The following is a 14,707-nucleotide window of genomic DNA, read 5'->3' on the forward strand; positions in this document are numbered from 1 at the left end:
GGAAGTTCTTGCTGAGGTTGTGGATAGTCTTTTGAAGAGAATACACTGCAGAAGCACACTGGATTTAGTACCTGATTTGCCTTTTTTTTTCTTTTGAAGTGAGGATCATTCAGATTAAAAATGAATTTAAAAGGCTGATTTATAATTCTGGAATTTTATGTAAGTGGGATAGGAGTAGTTCTTAGTTGATTTAATCTGACCACAAGTGTTGGTTAGCAGTATGGAGGTGGTGGATTTGTTGCAACAATGTGGAAAAAAAAAATCCTAACTGGAGATGAGTATACTCTTAAAAAAACCTTCTTTGTTGTCTTGGCAAATTGACATGGGCTATAACATGATTGTGTTCCAAGAGGGGTTTTGAGAAAGTGACCTGCTTGCTCACTTCCGTGATTTTAGAGTTTATTTCTACTCTTTCCACCTCTGGCTGATTTCATACTATCTTTAAATACTAACACATGTCAGTTTATGTGCTGACTCTTCTGTTTATTCTTGATGAAGGTGCTTGATACTGTTCTGATGCTGTTGTAACAGAGCGCTGTTTAGGCCACAGCAATCCCTGATTCCACTGATGAATATTGCTCCTTGGTGGTGCCCAGTTTGTAACTGCTCAAATATTTGAAGAACAGTGATAGATTTTCTGGTTCACTGTTGGTCAGTGTTCTCCCTAATGTGGCATCACAACATCCTCTGCTCCTTGTTTTTTATCATGCATTAAAGGAAAGAAAGGGCTACCACCAGGGTATACAGGTTGAGATGCTGCTTCTAGTGATACCTAAATCATTGTAATTGCACTGGTTTTATGTTCCTAGACAGCTGCCATCTCTGAAGGGTCCAAATGCTTTTTGGAAATGTCATGAGCATTTTGACAAGTAACTGCCACCTGTGATTTTTTTTTCTTATCTGATGAGATTATTATATGGGCTTATTTTTTCCATTGACTATGTTACATGTGTGTTGCCTTGTGTTTATGTTAGCAAATGTGAGATAGATACGTAATTTTTAGTTGCAGGCACATTAATCTTATGGAATAGGTAGGACCCTAAAAGGCCTTTATTTTTATATAGGTAGGGTTTGAAGAGTGGAGCAGTGAATAGAGATCTATGTCTTTGAGCTTTAGGAGGGGCTCTTTCAGGTCTCCTGGCCCAGATTTTTGGCCCCATCTTTTCAAGTGTGCCACTGAAGGTAACACTGTGGTATTTGAAAAACAGTACAGAAAGCACAGGATTTGCTTGGTCTGTCTGGAGTGAATCTTTTGCTAAAGAGGAATACCTATATATATATATATATGTATATGAATACATTCTGTCATGTTTCAGATTAACTGGATTATTTGAATTTCTGTTCCATGTGTAGATGAGGGGTATGTTTGAAACAGAGCTGAAATGAAATAAATATCCTTTAAAAATGAAGTTACGCTGTGGTATGACAATGCTTCCTCTGCAGAAGAGTGAGATGAGAAAATGTTCCTTGCAAGGTGGAAAGTTAATCTACATAGAGCCAACCATACATTCTACTTCATACTTTGTAGAATTTGTTTTGAGATGTTACAAAGAATGTGATCTTACTCTGAATAAGTTTGCTGAAGTAAAGTTAGGGAAAAAATGCCTACTCTGTGCATGGTGACATGCTAAAGTTGAAATTGGAACTTAGGAGAATGGTTCCTGTATTCTAAAATACTTGCATTGCTTTCACAACCTGAGAGCCCATGTTGAAATAACGTTTCCAAGTGCTGAAATAAGATCTAGATATCACCTGTGCTCTGTAAGATCTGTATTGTTGTTATTCATGGCCTTCTCACCTATGGTTTAGAATAGTGTTATTTTTTTCCTGTGAGTTTTCCTTGTGCTGTCATGCATGTAAATGAGGAATGTCTTCCAGAATCTCTAAGATGGCTTTTGCAGCTAACTTCCAGGTTTTTTGAGCAAAATCTTCTTGGTTATGCTTTTGTTAGCTTATTGTCCAATGTTATTTAATCTATGTGGATATATTAAGTAATTGTCTTGACTTTTTCTGTAATTACTCTTTTTCTTTAGTACATGTAGATGGCCTTTTAGAAAACGATGAAGCTGAAGATACTACAAGAAAAGCATGCTTTTGAAAGAGCAATTTTAGGTTTAAGTCAAGCATGCAAGCCTTAAAATTGCAGCATTGAGCTTTACCTATGCCACTTAATTTTACCATCCTCATTGTATTATTAATATATTGTACCTTAATGCTATACCGTAGTATTTCATGGTATGTGAACACACCCCAAAGCCCCAACCTTTTTGAATGTACATGAATAGAATAAGCAGCTGCTCTGTACTTTGCTTTCTTCTTGTTGCATAACATGTGTTCTCTTACTGTGCTCTGCTTAATCCTGCTCTAAAGGCAGAATGAATATATTTCTTTGTGAAATTTCTGAAATGGTTATCAGTAGGCTTGTGAGGCCCTCATAGATAGTGTCTACTGCTTGCTTCACACCTAAATCCTAGGTGGATCACTGAACCTGATTTAGAGACAAGAAGTGGAAAGATGGGTGGGGGAATGATTTGCCAGGATAACAGACTTGCCCCAAAAGCAGTGGCAGAGCCAGAAAAAGAAGCCAAATCTCTCATAGTTCTGTTACTTCATGGTGGTAAACAGTGTTTCTCTTTTCAAAGTCTTACTGTTGTGCTTACCTTTTCTCGATGGCAATCCCACATTGGTGTGCCCCATTCCTCTAGTGATTCTGCACCAAAGCAGCTGCTCCATGTTAGTTGGAAACCTACTGGTTGGCTGGGCTTTCTGCTCAGTGGTTAGGTCCTGGGAGAGGCCAGACCCCTCTTGCCCACCTTCTCACAGCAGTTATCCCAGTCACTGGTGCTGGCTTACCTTTCCATCTGAGGTGTGCTGCCTTCTCCCCTCAGGGGCTGTGCTGGCCGCAGGAGCAAGAGCACCATAAACTGATTAGTTCACCCTTGTGACCTCTATTGAACATTGCTTGTTATTACAAGTATTTTACTATGCCTCAGGGAGAGGAAATGGATATTTCTTGTTTTACAGCTGGAGAATTGGTGCCTGTGAGCAAGACGAAAATTTGTATTTGGTGTGGATGTCCATTGAGCTCTTTAAGAGCTTTTTTTAAAATTAAAATAACAGCATTGCATTCATCTTTGTATTTTTAAAGTATTGCTGTAAGTGATACAATTGCAGCCTTGAGTACTCAGCATTTTGGGTAAATCTGACCCAAATGTGTCAGAATAAGCAGCCAGAAAATGTGCCAAATATAATTATTGATCACTTATTTAAAAAAAAATTGGTAGAAGGGGCTTGATCCTATTTTGCAAGGTAGTGTTCAACTGCCTAAATGGTCATGTCTTTCTTTTCATGTGCTCTGTGACTCATGCATGTTTTGGCACTTGTAACAAACAGAGCAAGAATATTATAATCTGTCTGACTAGTTTAATATATTTTTGTGGAGCACTCCATCCAGTGTGCTGTAGAAAACCACATATGTGTACATATATATATATGTGTGTGTGTGTGTGTGTGTATATATACACACACAAACACATGCACATATATTTATGTTATTTGTATTTTAAAAAAGTACAGTGCCAGTATTTGTGCTTGGGATTGCCCTGTCTCACTTGCAGGATTTTACACTCAGCCTTGTTGAACTTCATGAGGTTCACACAGGCCCGTCTCTCCAGCCTGTCAGGGTCCCTCTGGATGGCATCCCTTCTCTCCAGGGCGTCCACCACTTGGTGTCATTGGGAACTTGCTGAGGGTGCTCTTGATCCCACTGTCCCTGTCCCTGACACGGATGTTAAACAGCACCAGTCCCAGTACCAACCCCTGAGGAATCCCACTTGTCACTGGTCTCCACTTGGACATTGAGCCAGTGGCCACAACTCTCTGAGTGCAACATCCAGCCAATTCTTTTTCCACCAAGGACAAGGAACGTATGCACACACATACACAGACCTTTGCTGTTTGGGCCAATCTGAGAGCAGCAGCAGGTTGTCATCTGTAAAACAGCACTAGCACAGTGCTTTTGATGAGTAGGGATGCATCACAGATACTTGCAGATGGTAAAGAAGTTGTGACGCCCAAGGAGTTTAAGGCCTTGTAAAAAAAATCACATTTTAAAAAATCTGAGCATCAGAGTAGGCACCAGTGATAGGCTGGACTCTCAGAGTTAGGAGGAGGGATCGCCCCTTTCAATGACCTTTAGCTGTTAGATGGCTCAGCTTTGTGATAGAACTGCACTGTTGTCAAAATCAAATGAAAAACCATTTGATACACTATCTGAAATACTTTTATAAAGTTTCAGCTTGAGGCGTGCATGAGATAGATGAAATTTCACAAGATTTTCACCAGTTGGACAGAAATTATAAAATGCTATTAGAAGATGCTGGGTAGCCTTAGTTATGTGTAGTGCTTATTTTCCTGGATATACATGTCATCAGAAGTCCCCAGGGTGAACACTTTTGAGTTTCATGGTGCAAAGACAGAAATCCTGCATTGTTCTTCTGAGGTTAGCTACCCAGTGGTAGAAATTCCACAGATAAATTCTCAAAAATAACTATTTTCTAGTAGTTTATAACTTAGTGCTACAAAACCAGTGGCTTTTTTTTCCAGATAAAAAGTAGCATTGCCTGTGATTTTTGGACGATTTAAAGTATGTTTGTGACACTGGTGACACCCCTGTGGATTTTGATATGGAACTGTGGCTTTTTAAGTACCGTGTCACAAGCTTATCCATATGCACATTAGATGTTAAATTATGGTTATGCTGGTGATGACAGAATACAGATTTCAGGATAAGAAAGATGACAAAGATTTTCACGCATGGATAATTCTGTGCACGATAAGGAGACTTTCTGTGAGTAATCCTGTTGATTGTAATAGGGCTATTCACAGCTCAGTATGAGTGTAAATCTTAGTGGGATCAGTCCCTGCACTGGCACGTGTTCAGCAACATGGAGCACTCAGAAATAACTGTGCAACAAGTCCTAAGAGTGTATCATATGTTACCTTTTAGAATGTGTTGATTTTATGATCTGTTAAACTTTTCATGATGATTTATATTTGATTGCTTTCTTTTTGCAAGTCAACACATTCTAATTGATTCTTAAAAATACTTGCTGTTAATTTAAAAATTGTTCTTTTAGCTGAGTGTTATTTTTCTGAGTTGGGAGAAGAGAGAATTTTATTTAATGTTCTTTATTTAGAACCATTAAGTAGGGTATTATTCTTTACTTTAAAGGCTTCTGCGGTATGGTAAAAATTGAACCTTTGATATTGTGAGAGCTAACTCTGTTTCCTTTTATATTGGACTATATCCATATATTAATAGTGCAACTAAATATATTTTCTGATGTGATGAGAATAATCAGCATTTTTCATGGTTTGATAGGGATTTAAAATGGATAATAGGAACCTGTTAAGTTCTAATTTTTCTCTCTCTTTTGAAGGCGTTTGCACTGATGGTGGTTTCATTCATAGAAATGCTTAAACATTAGTAGTTTTAAATATGCTGTTAAGCCTTGTTGCTTTCTCTTTCTTCATTAGCATTAGGAATTGCAGAATTATAGGTGACTTTTATACTTCGTTTTAGGACGAAAGCATTTGAGAATGTAGATAGCCATTTTTCCTGTGGTCTGTGTTTGGCATAGCCGTTGGGTATGTCTGGGTGGCAGCTCTGAGGTGTTCATCTGTGTGTACGCATTGCCTTTGTGGAGCAGTTTCACAATGCACTTTAATCTGATCTAACCACTGACCACTCCTGGAAAAAACAGTCCTGTTCCCTGCTCCTGCTTCCTCACTGCCCATCTTCTTCCGTATCCTCCGCCTGCTCCATCCCACTGATCCAAACGAAACCTCATGGCTTTTCTGTGGGAATGTTTTTGTCCAGCTCCCTTCTCAGTTGCAGAATGCTGTGATCAACCCAGAGGAGGCCCGAGGGGGGAGAGGTGCAGGGCACTCCCTTTGGGCAGGTACCCCCTGTACTGGATTGTTTCTTGCGATATCACTGAGAGTTGGGTAAATAACAAAACACACCAAATGTCTTACTGGAATGGTCTATCAGCTGTAGTTGATTTTGTAGAAGTTTGGCTAATTAGAATAGTTGTACTACTCATGCCAGTAAACTGTTCTGATCATAAAGTGATTGGCTTTTTAATTGAGAATAAATTCTTCCAAAGTGAATTTCACTAAATAGGGATGGAAAGAAATTCTGTAATAGAACAAGAATGTTAATTTAGGGAGTTTTATAGATTTATATGTACTATATTAATATATGTTTACAATTTAGCACAAATAATTGTGGCATAACCATGGAGATGAGCCCTAAGAATTTGCGAGGTCTCCCCAGATTGCCTTTTGAAAAGTTTCTTGTATGTGCATTTTGCAGTAATAACCTTTATAGGTTTTGTGGTTTGGGCTCTGCATGCACTCATTCTTCCAAAGGCTCTTGAAGCAAGGATGTGGAAGGAATGTGCTCAGGTACATGTTCTATAGCTTCAGGTATTTGCTCATTAGGAATTTTACCTTGTCTTACTGTAATGAAACCACACTTCCCAAAATGTGGAGTTAAAATAATGTCATCAGGATACTTCAGTGTAAGGTTACCCTGAAACCATTTAATACCTTGGGCTGAGCACAGTGTCGGCTTTTGTGAGGGGAATCTTGGAGGTCGTTTTCATCAGAACAGTATCAGGTTGCTAAAGGCAAGTTAGAATTGCTGTTGTGCATCCTGGCTCTTGTGTTTGGGTTGTTGTATCTTAGAAAACGTGGTCAAAGAGAACTTGTTGCTATACTGAAGGCCATATTTCTGTTTCAAGTCTTTGCAAGTCTCTCTAGCCTTTGCTGGAGAAGGAGCTAAGGTTTAAGCCAGAAGAATAGTTACATTTTAACAACTTTCTTTTCCCGTTTGCCTCAGCCTTCTTTTATTCCTTTTTGCCTTGAAAAAGTAGGGAGAAGGTCACATAGGGGAGAGGGTGGAGTGGGATATGGATATAGAAAGTAGAAAATCCTGCTTTTTAACATTTAAAAGGAGCAGTAGAAGTTCTAAAACAAGAAAGACATTTGCAGGACAATGTTTACAAATACAAAAACTCCATCTTACTTTCAAAAAAAAAAAGCAAAAACATTAAACTAGTTCTGTTCTACAAATAGCTAAACTGCAGATGATTTTCATCTTTTGTCTCTGCTGTTAATCCTGAAATGTATTTTCTTTTCTCATATGTCATAAATAATCTTTTAAGTCCTACAGAATTCATGTTTCTCCACATATGGGTTTTATTTTTAAAGTGAACCCAATTTGTATTTCTGAGTATTTGCTCATTAAATTAAATAATACCTTACTGCTTGCTTAAGGAAAGAGGGGAGAAGACAGAATAGCCCTTACATCAGTCAAAGTGGAGAACAAGAGCTGGACCATGTGTTGTACTCCAGTGGCTTACAAGTTTTGCTGCTTTCCTTCAGGGTCTCTCTTCAGATCTACTTTGTAGCAGCCACCATCCCAGCAGACTTTCTGAATCAGTTAATGTTTTCTCTTGATGGTATTTTTATTTTTGATTCTAAATTGAAATGTTGTCATGCTTTTCATGCAGTATGTTTTTATTTAAGTGGTTGTTTCTTTAATTAGGAATATTGTCTTTACTGCTCAGCTCCCCAGATGAGTGCACGAGTCTTTGGAAAAGCTGATGTCAGGGTTCCTGAAATGAATAGTTCTGAAGTACAGCCGGAGGCTTTGGCAAAGCAGCGGTTTCTGAATGAGGCGATGTGGTTCACGATGGGGATGTGCTGCAGGCAGCTGTGGAGCACCCTGTGAAAAGAGAAGGTGCTGGGAGGGTCCTGTGAGTCCTTTTCCAGGCAGTCCTTCCCCTTCCTCTCTCTTCCCCTGGGGAGCTCTGCCTCTAGATGTCTCTTGAGAGATGCTTTGCCTACAGTAAAGGCCTGTAGAATCTCTACCAAGCAAAGTGGATTCTTTAAAGGTTTCATTGACAGCTCTTTTTCTGTCAGTTTATAGAGGAACTGTATACTCTAAGAAAAATCGTGAGATTACTTGGTGAAGCTTAATAGAAGTTTTGAAATTCCATGGAAAACATCTCTGCAATAGGGATAACAATGTCTTATGCCAAGAAATTTGCTTGTGTATATGTGGTTTGTATTTTTATAGCTTCCCTAGCGATAATCTCTAAGTAAGTTGATCTTTATTTCTCAAATGCATCTTGCACTTAAAAATGTATTTAATCTTTCCAGGCTTCGTAAAGTGGTCTTGTTTGAATGCTTTAAACTTACATTTCTTTATCACACTGTCATTCTTCCAAGAACACTTCTCATCTTCAATTTGAATGATAGGATTCCTTTTTTTGTGAGCTGAAAGGTGTCACTTGACAAATTACATGTGTTTTAGTGAATTACTTGCATTTGGGATGCTTCTTGCTTGGATTAATAGCCTGTTTTTGTTTGTGGTTCTTTGTTTTAAAACATTACCTCTTTGTTTTGAAACATCACCTGTGAGTCATGTAACTTAGGTTGTGTTTCGTCACTTCTCATATGCAGCCTAACATGAGTTCTCACTATTTTTCTATGAAAAGCCAGATGTTTGAAAGCCTCATTTAATAAGTAGTGCACTCGCTGCACCATTTCTGATATGACTCAAGATCATGGCTGGAAGACAACTTAAGGACTTTCAGTTGCTTGATTCTGCTAAACGTGCTAGTCAGGGTGAGAAAGAAACTGTTTCCATATCCTTGGCAACGGGAGTCAGCAAGACCAATGATTACCAGTCCACAGCTGGCTTGTCCTCTGGGAAGTTGCTGTATCTTGCCAGCTGTCCAAAGGTTTGGCATGTCAGGAGTTTTCCTGCCTCTGTTGGTGAGAGTAGCAGGATCTTCTGTGCGGTGAAACACTCGGCTTCTTAGCCTGCCTAACTTCCTGCCAGGAAGTAGCTTTAAATCCAGGATTTCCACAATTCCTTCCTAATTTCAGAGTGTTGTGGCAGTATCATCCTCCATGTGGAACAGCCTTCTGTGCTGTTCTCGCCAGTGGCCTGAGCAGACAGATTAGGGCCACCATGTTCTCACATTTGATGCTGTTAGTTCTCCCTTGAATATGTTTCAGCATCTTGAGTTCTTGTATTCTCATACCTGTCCACGTCATCCCTTTGGAGAATCTGCAGTGACCTGATGCTGTTGTGTTTCTGTAGTGTGGAACACAAGCACAGTGAATCACAATCTGTGTCAGATGTACCCTGAGGACCGACTTCAGATAAAGGCTGAAATGAGTAGATCTATATGTTTTACTTTCCTTGAAGTTTATCTTTCAAGCTAGATGTTAAGAATGCTCTACTGAAAGAACCAGTCTCAGCCTTAGGTCTTTTGCACCATCTCTTACCAAATGATGGCTTCATGGGAGGCAGATTCTTAAGGATTTCAATTCCGTCTCACCTTTCTTACTTGGCACAGGATATTCCAAACCAAAAAGATGATAAATTGATCCTCGTTTTCTTCTTTTAGGATGTTGTTGCAATATCTCTGGGAGATCTGCATCGGTGGGAAAAATACAGCCTTAGTGCCAGGTTTTGTTTGTTTGTGTTATTGCTGAGGAACTACCAGTATGGTTTCCCAGTTACATCTGAAAAATACTTCATGGATTATATAATGTCTGCAAGTGGCTGTGTGGCATACCAGACCTGCATTTTCCCTTGAAGACATCTCATTCTCTTACTCTAAACTGGATTAATTTGAGAGTCGACTTGTCACACAGCACTGCCTGAGCTAACTCAAGGCGTTAAGAAATTGTTGTCTGTATTTGAAGGCAGATGTTGTGAAAATCAAAAGGATGATTTCAAACTTCCTTATGTTAAGATTGCAGGAGAACAAAAAAGGACCAATCGCAAGCATAAATGCGCTGAACAGAATTTTTCCATGTTTTTCTCCTGTCATAGATGGTTTTGCTCCTTAAAATGGGCTTTTTATGTAGAAAGGAAGAATGTTAAAAAAATTGATGACACCGTCATATATAAAGACATTTAGCTGGGTGACTGTCCTCCTGATTTCCAGCAGAACAAGGCTTACTAAAAATAATAAAAAAAGTATTTGACTGAAAAGCTTCTTCCTTTGGTGTGCCTCTTTAAGTATTTGAACTGACAGAGGTCAGACCATCCTGGCTGTCAGCCTTTCTATGATGTATTCAGAAGTTTCGAACCTCTCACGGTAGAGAATAGGGACAAATGGTCTTTCACTTTCGAGTTGTAAGACATGAGTTGCCATTAGGAGGTGTTAATGGACTTTTTACTTTACTTGTTGAAGTGTGTGATGAGGGGTTTTTTTTTGTTTGTTTGTTTTTTAAGAAATTGAGTTAATTTTACTTTTGGAATCATAAGAATCAATAGTAATATTTGAAATAAAGTACAGTGTAGGAGAACCTCATGAGATTATTCAGCTCTTTCAGCTCTTTCAGCTCTTTTCAGCTCTTTCAGCTCTTCCATACCTATCAAGTACTCTAGGATCTCACCTAAAGAGAAAGCAGTATTTGTTTTGTAAACTTGGTGTAGCTTGGTATAAAGAAAGCTTCACAAATGTTTACGATACATTGAGAATTTTCAAAATATTTTCCTGGTGAAGAAAATTATTTAGGAAGTAATCAAATAGATCAAACTGAAAATGCAAATTTAGACATTTGATGTGCATTTGTTTGATGGAATGTTTTTGCATGTTGGCAGGCTGTTAGACTGGCAGGGGGCTGCTGTGGTGCAGTTCTGCAGTGACAGCTCTGCTGATTTTAGGCAGAGACCTGATTTCTGTGGACCTGACCTGTAGAGAGACCTGATTTCTTTGGTTATGAATTGTCATTGCAAGCTACAGGGAAAGCAGCATAGCCTCTGACTTTAGACTTGAATGGAGATGGATCCTTTCTCCATGCTGCACTCTCAGGGGGATGGAATTTGCAGCTGATGTCTGGCAATGTGCCCACATCACACCTGTATCCTAACTATGAATGCGTCAAAGTCGAAGGTGCTGCTGCTGTCACGATGCTGCCCAAGGTCTTGTCTGGAGCTTTGGTTGGGCCTGCTGTGTGTTGTCCAGCTCCACTGTGCCTCTGCTCCCACCCCTGTGTCTGCTGTGGCCTGTGTGTGCATTGCCTCTGCTCTCTGGCTGTGGGAACACAGAGGGACAGAGGAAGGATGTCTGTCTGTCTGTCTGTTGGTGTGTCTGTCTGAAGGAGCACTGAGGAATGGGTAGGGGTTATGGGCCTGCAGAATAGGGTGAAGGAGACTGGCTGCTCTGACTGGACATCCAGTGTGCCAAGGAGAAGAAGAGTCCTAGAACTATCTTGCATATATAATAATGAGTAGAATGAGAAGATGCTGCCACTTCCAGCTTCACAAAAGCCTGCTGCTCTGTGTTAAAAACCAATTAATAATGTCATGACACTTGCTGGAATATTGTGAATTGTGTTGCTTTTCATGATTGGAATTTATATTTCTTCACCACTGCTCTTACTTAGTGGGTGTGAAAGTGAATGTCTTTTATGAACCGTTCTGACCTCTCTATAGTCTTTATTTGATGTATACCTTTAGTTGCTATAAAGTTGCATTTTCATAGAATCACAGACTAGTTTGAGTTGGAAGGGACTTTTAAAAGCCTTCCAGTCCCACCCTCTGCAATGAGCGGGGACATCTTCACTTAGGTCAGGTTGTTCAGCCCTATCCAACCTGACCTTGAGTGTTTTTCTGGATGGGGCACCACCTCTCTGGGAATCTTGTACCAGTGTTTCAGCACCCTTATTGTAGCAATATTCTTCCTTATATCTGGTCTAAATTGACCATCTCTCTGTTAAAAACCATTATCTGTTGTCCTGTTGCAACAGGCCCTGCTAAAAAGTTTTTCCCCATCTTAAAAGCCCCTTTTTAAGTAGTGAAAGGCTGCAATAAGGTCCCTCCAGAGTCTTCTTTCTCTCATGTGGTTGGCATAGCAGAGATGCTCCAAGCCTTTGATAATTTTCGTTACCTCCCCTGGACTTGCTCCAGCATATCCACATCCTTCTTATGTTGTGGCCCCAGAGCTGGATGTAACACTGCAGGTGGGGTCATAAGAGAGTGGAGTGGAGGGGCAGAATCACCTCCCTCAACTGCTGCTTTGGATACAGCCCAGTTTTCTCTCACTTGTGGATATTAAAATGTTCCAGGAGCTACAGTATGGCCTGGGGTAGCAGCAGTGAAAGGGCACTGAAAGGACAAGGATGTAGGGAGAACAGGACCAATATGAAAGAGGCGTTTGTAAAAGATAATCAAAATGGAAAAATGGAAAAAGAGAATGGGGTAAAGAGGGCATACAGGAAAAAAAATGAAAAGTTTTCTAAGGAATGAGAAGGAAGAATTAGCCATCATTTAATTACCAGAATTTTGCCAGTAGTCAGAAGTAGTTTGATTTGAAACCTTTTATTTGAAAGTGTTCAATTGTGTACACATGGATGTGTGTGAAAGGAGAACCTTTTCATGTTCCTCCAAGATATCCAACTTTTGGTTCTCATTCAGTATCAATTTTAGGTCTGCATGTGTGTTGTTTGAGTACACTGATTTGAGTTCTTATAAAATGTTTTTAAGTAAAAAAATTTAAGCAAGTGCACCAATTGTAGATGTTTACTATTAAAACTTTCTTTGTAGGTAATTGCACTTAAGAATGAACATTGAAGACAAGCTGGGAGGATTATTTCTTAAATGTGGTGGCATAGACCAGATGCAGTCATCCAGGGCTATGGTAGGGATGGGTGCAGTATCTGACCAGTCTGGAGTATCGAGAGAACGGCAAGAGGCAGTGCTTCAAGATCGGACTATGCCGCACCAAGAAATTCTTGCAACAGATGAAGTGTTACAGGAAAGTGAACTTCGACAGCAAGAGATGATTTCACATGATGAACTCATGGTCCATGAGGAGACGGTAAAAAATGATGATGAAATGGATGCGCAAGATAGACTTCCTCAAGGGCTGCAGTATGCTGTTAATGTCCCTGTAAGCAATTTCTTTGTGAAATATTGGAGAGATTACTGGGAAGCTTGATCTGGTAGTCTAATCCTACTCTGGCAAGAATCTATTAATTGCTTGTTTGGATTTTGATTATCAAAATATTTATGTCATTTGCCTCTGGCTGTGGATAAATTTTGCCAATTAAGTATAATCTTTAAGTAGCTGTTTTATAAATATTTTATAAGCAGGCTGTTACCATAGAACTAAAGCGTTAAAATGTGCTCCTTTAAGTATATTTAATGTTCAAGGGTAACTACAAACTGGAATAAATAGTGTTATTAGAAGGTGCATACTGTTTATGCTGTTGATAGTACTGTTTAGTTGCTTTTGCTATAGGAAGCATCTGGTATGTTTTAAGGTATGTGGACGCTTAGCAATTGCATTCACACTGCAGGTTGGACTGTGACACTTCATACATGACCATAAATATGCCCCTCCACGATATCTCATAGAAGGCATACCTTGGCTTTCCTAGAGCATAGAGATGACTTCCTTTTGAAAACAGAGCATCTGTCTGTAATACAGCACATCATCACTGTTACCCTTCAAACATAAAGGACAATTACCAGGACTATAAAAGTAGATAGCCTTACACACGAAGAATAATCTTCAGAAACACAGCACTGTTAAAACACTACTCTGTTAGCTGTAGATCAGGTGGCTCAGGTGTTAGAAAAATGTAAGAGTATCATGGTCTTTATTAAAGTTCACATTAGATCGAGATTTTTAAAATTTTTTTTTCAAAAACTTCATTAGAAGTGGTCTTTTTTTTTTTTTTTCTTAAAAAATACTTCTGTCTTAAATATATAATAAACTATTCCGTTAAATCTTGCCTTGACAACAGCACGGACTAAAGTAAGATAGGTATGAAAAACTGGATGGTTTTACAGATGGAAGTGATTTTAACATATGAACTGATCTCAAAATCACTACAGGTCAGGAAAAAAGACCTTGGGAGATGAATGAAAGGATACATCAAAATGTTACTGAGGAAATTAACTGTGCCCTTTTTATTTAAGATACATATTAATTCTTTCACTTAAATTTCTGAAAGAGTGAAGCCAGAAGATAATTCCCTTAGGAAAAGGTTTTCTGTTTCAGCAGTTTGTCATCTTCTAAAATTGAAAATTGCTTTTCTGTAGTGAGAACCTTACCTGAAACTGGCACTTGGTATCTTAACAGATCAGTGTAAAGCAAGAAATTACCTTTACTGATGCATCTGAACAACAGAAACGAGACAAAAAACAAATACGAGAGCCAGTAGATTTGCAGAAAAAGAAGAAAAGAAAACAGCGTTCACCAGCAAAAGTAAGACATTGATTTGGCAAAACCAAGATTAAAAGGACCTGAAGATTTGGTTGACTATGACTAATTTCATTAGCATTTGAACTAGTTAGGCTGGAAATTGTTTGTTTGCTCAGTAAAGATGCAGTTCTGAAGTTCACCAGAGACCCAAAACAAAACTGATATAACAGTGTTTTTCTTTGAACTCTTTTTAGCAACATGAACTCTTGACATATTTTAACATCTGTCTCTCCAGGCAGTTCTCTCTCCAAATATTTTTTTTTTAAATTATGAGTCAGTAGCTTTGTAGACCATTTATAAATCATTACTCTGTATCTATCTAATAATAGTTGTGCTTTTCTGTGAGCCTGATACTTTTATATGCTTCATGCATAATAGTGAAAAGTTTTAAAAAAGAA

The 14,707-nt window shown here is 38.9% G+C and overlaps 1 protein-coding gene across 3 annotated transcripts in view; it reads left to right on the forward strand.

Moving 5' to 3' along the window:
- ZNF148 (zinc finger protein 148) overlaps positions 1 to 14,707 on the forward strand; it is a 41,454-nt gene that overhangs the window by 7,730 nt on the left and 19,017 nt on the right. For 2 of the 3 annotated variants that reach the window (XM_008638234.2, XM_017740225.1), the window contains exons 2-3: positions 12,644 to 12,989; positions 14,187 to 14,312. In XM_008638234.2, the coding sequence (XP_008636456.1) occupies positions 12,660 to 12,989; positions 14,187 to 14,312 (456 nt within the window). In that variant the 5' untranslated portion in view covers positions 12,644 to 12,659. The remainder of the gene's footprint in view (positions 1 to 12,643; positions 12,990 to 14,186; positions 14,313 to 14,707) is intronic. The other variant, XM_017740226.1, reaches the window with a different exon arrangement.

This window comes from Corvus brachyrhynchos, unplaced genomic scaffold, assembly GCF_000691975.1.
Source record: "Corvus brachyrhynchos isolate BGI_N302 unplaced genomic scaffold, ASM69197v1 scaffold126, whole genome shotgun sequence".
Taxonomy (NCBI): Eukaryota; Metazoa; Chordata; class Aves; order Passeriformes; family Corvidae; genus Corvus; species Corvus brachyrhynchos.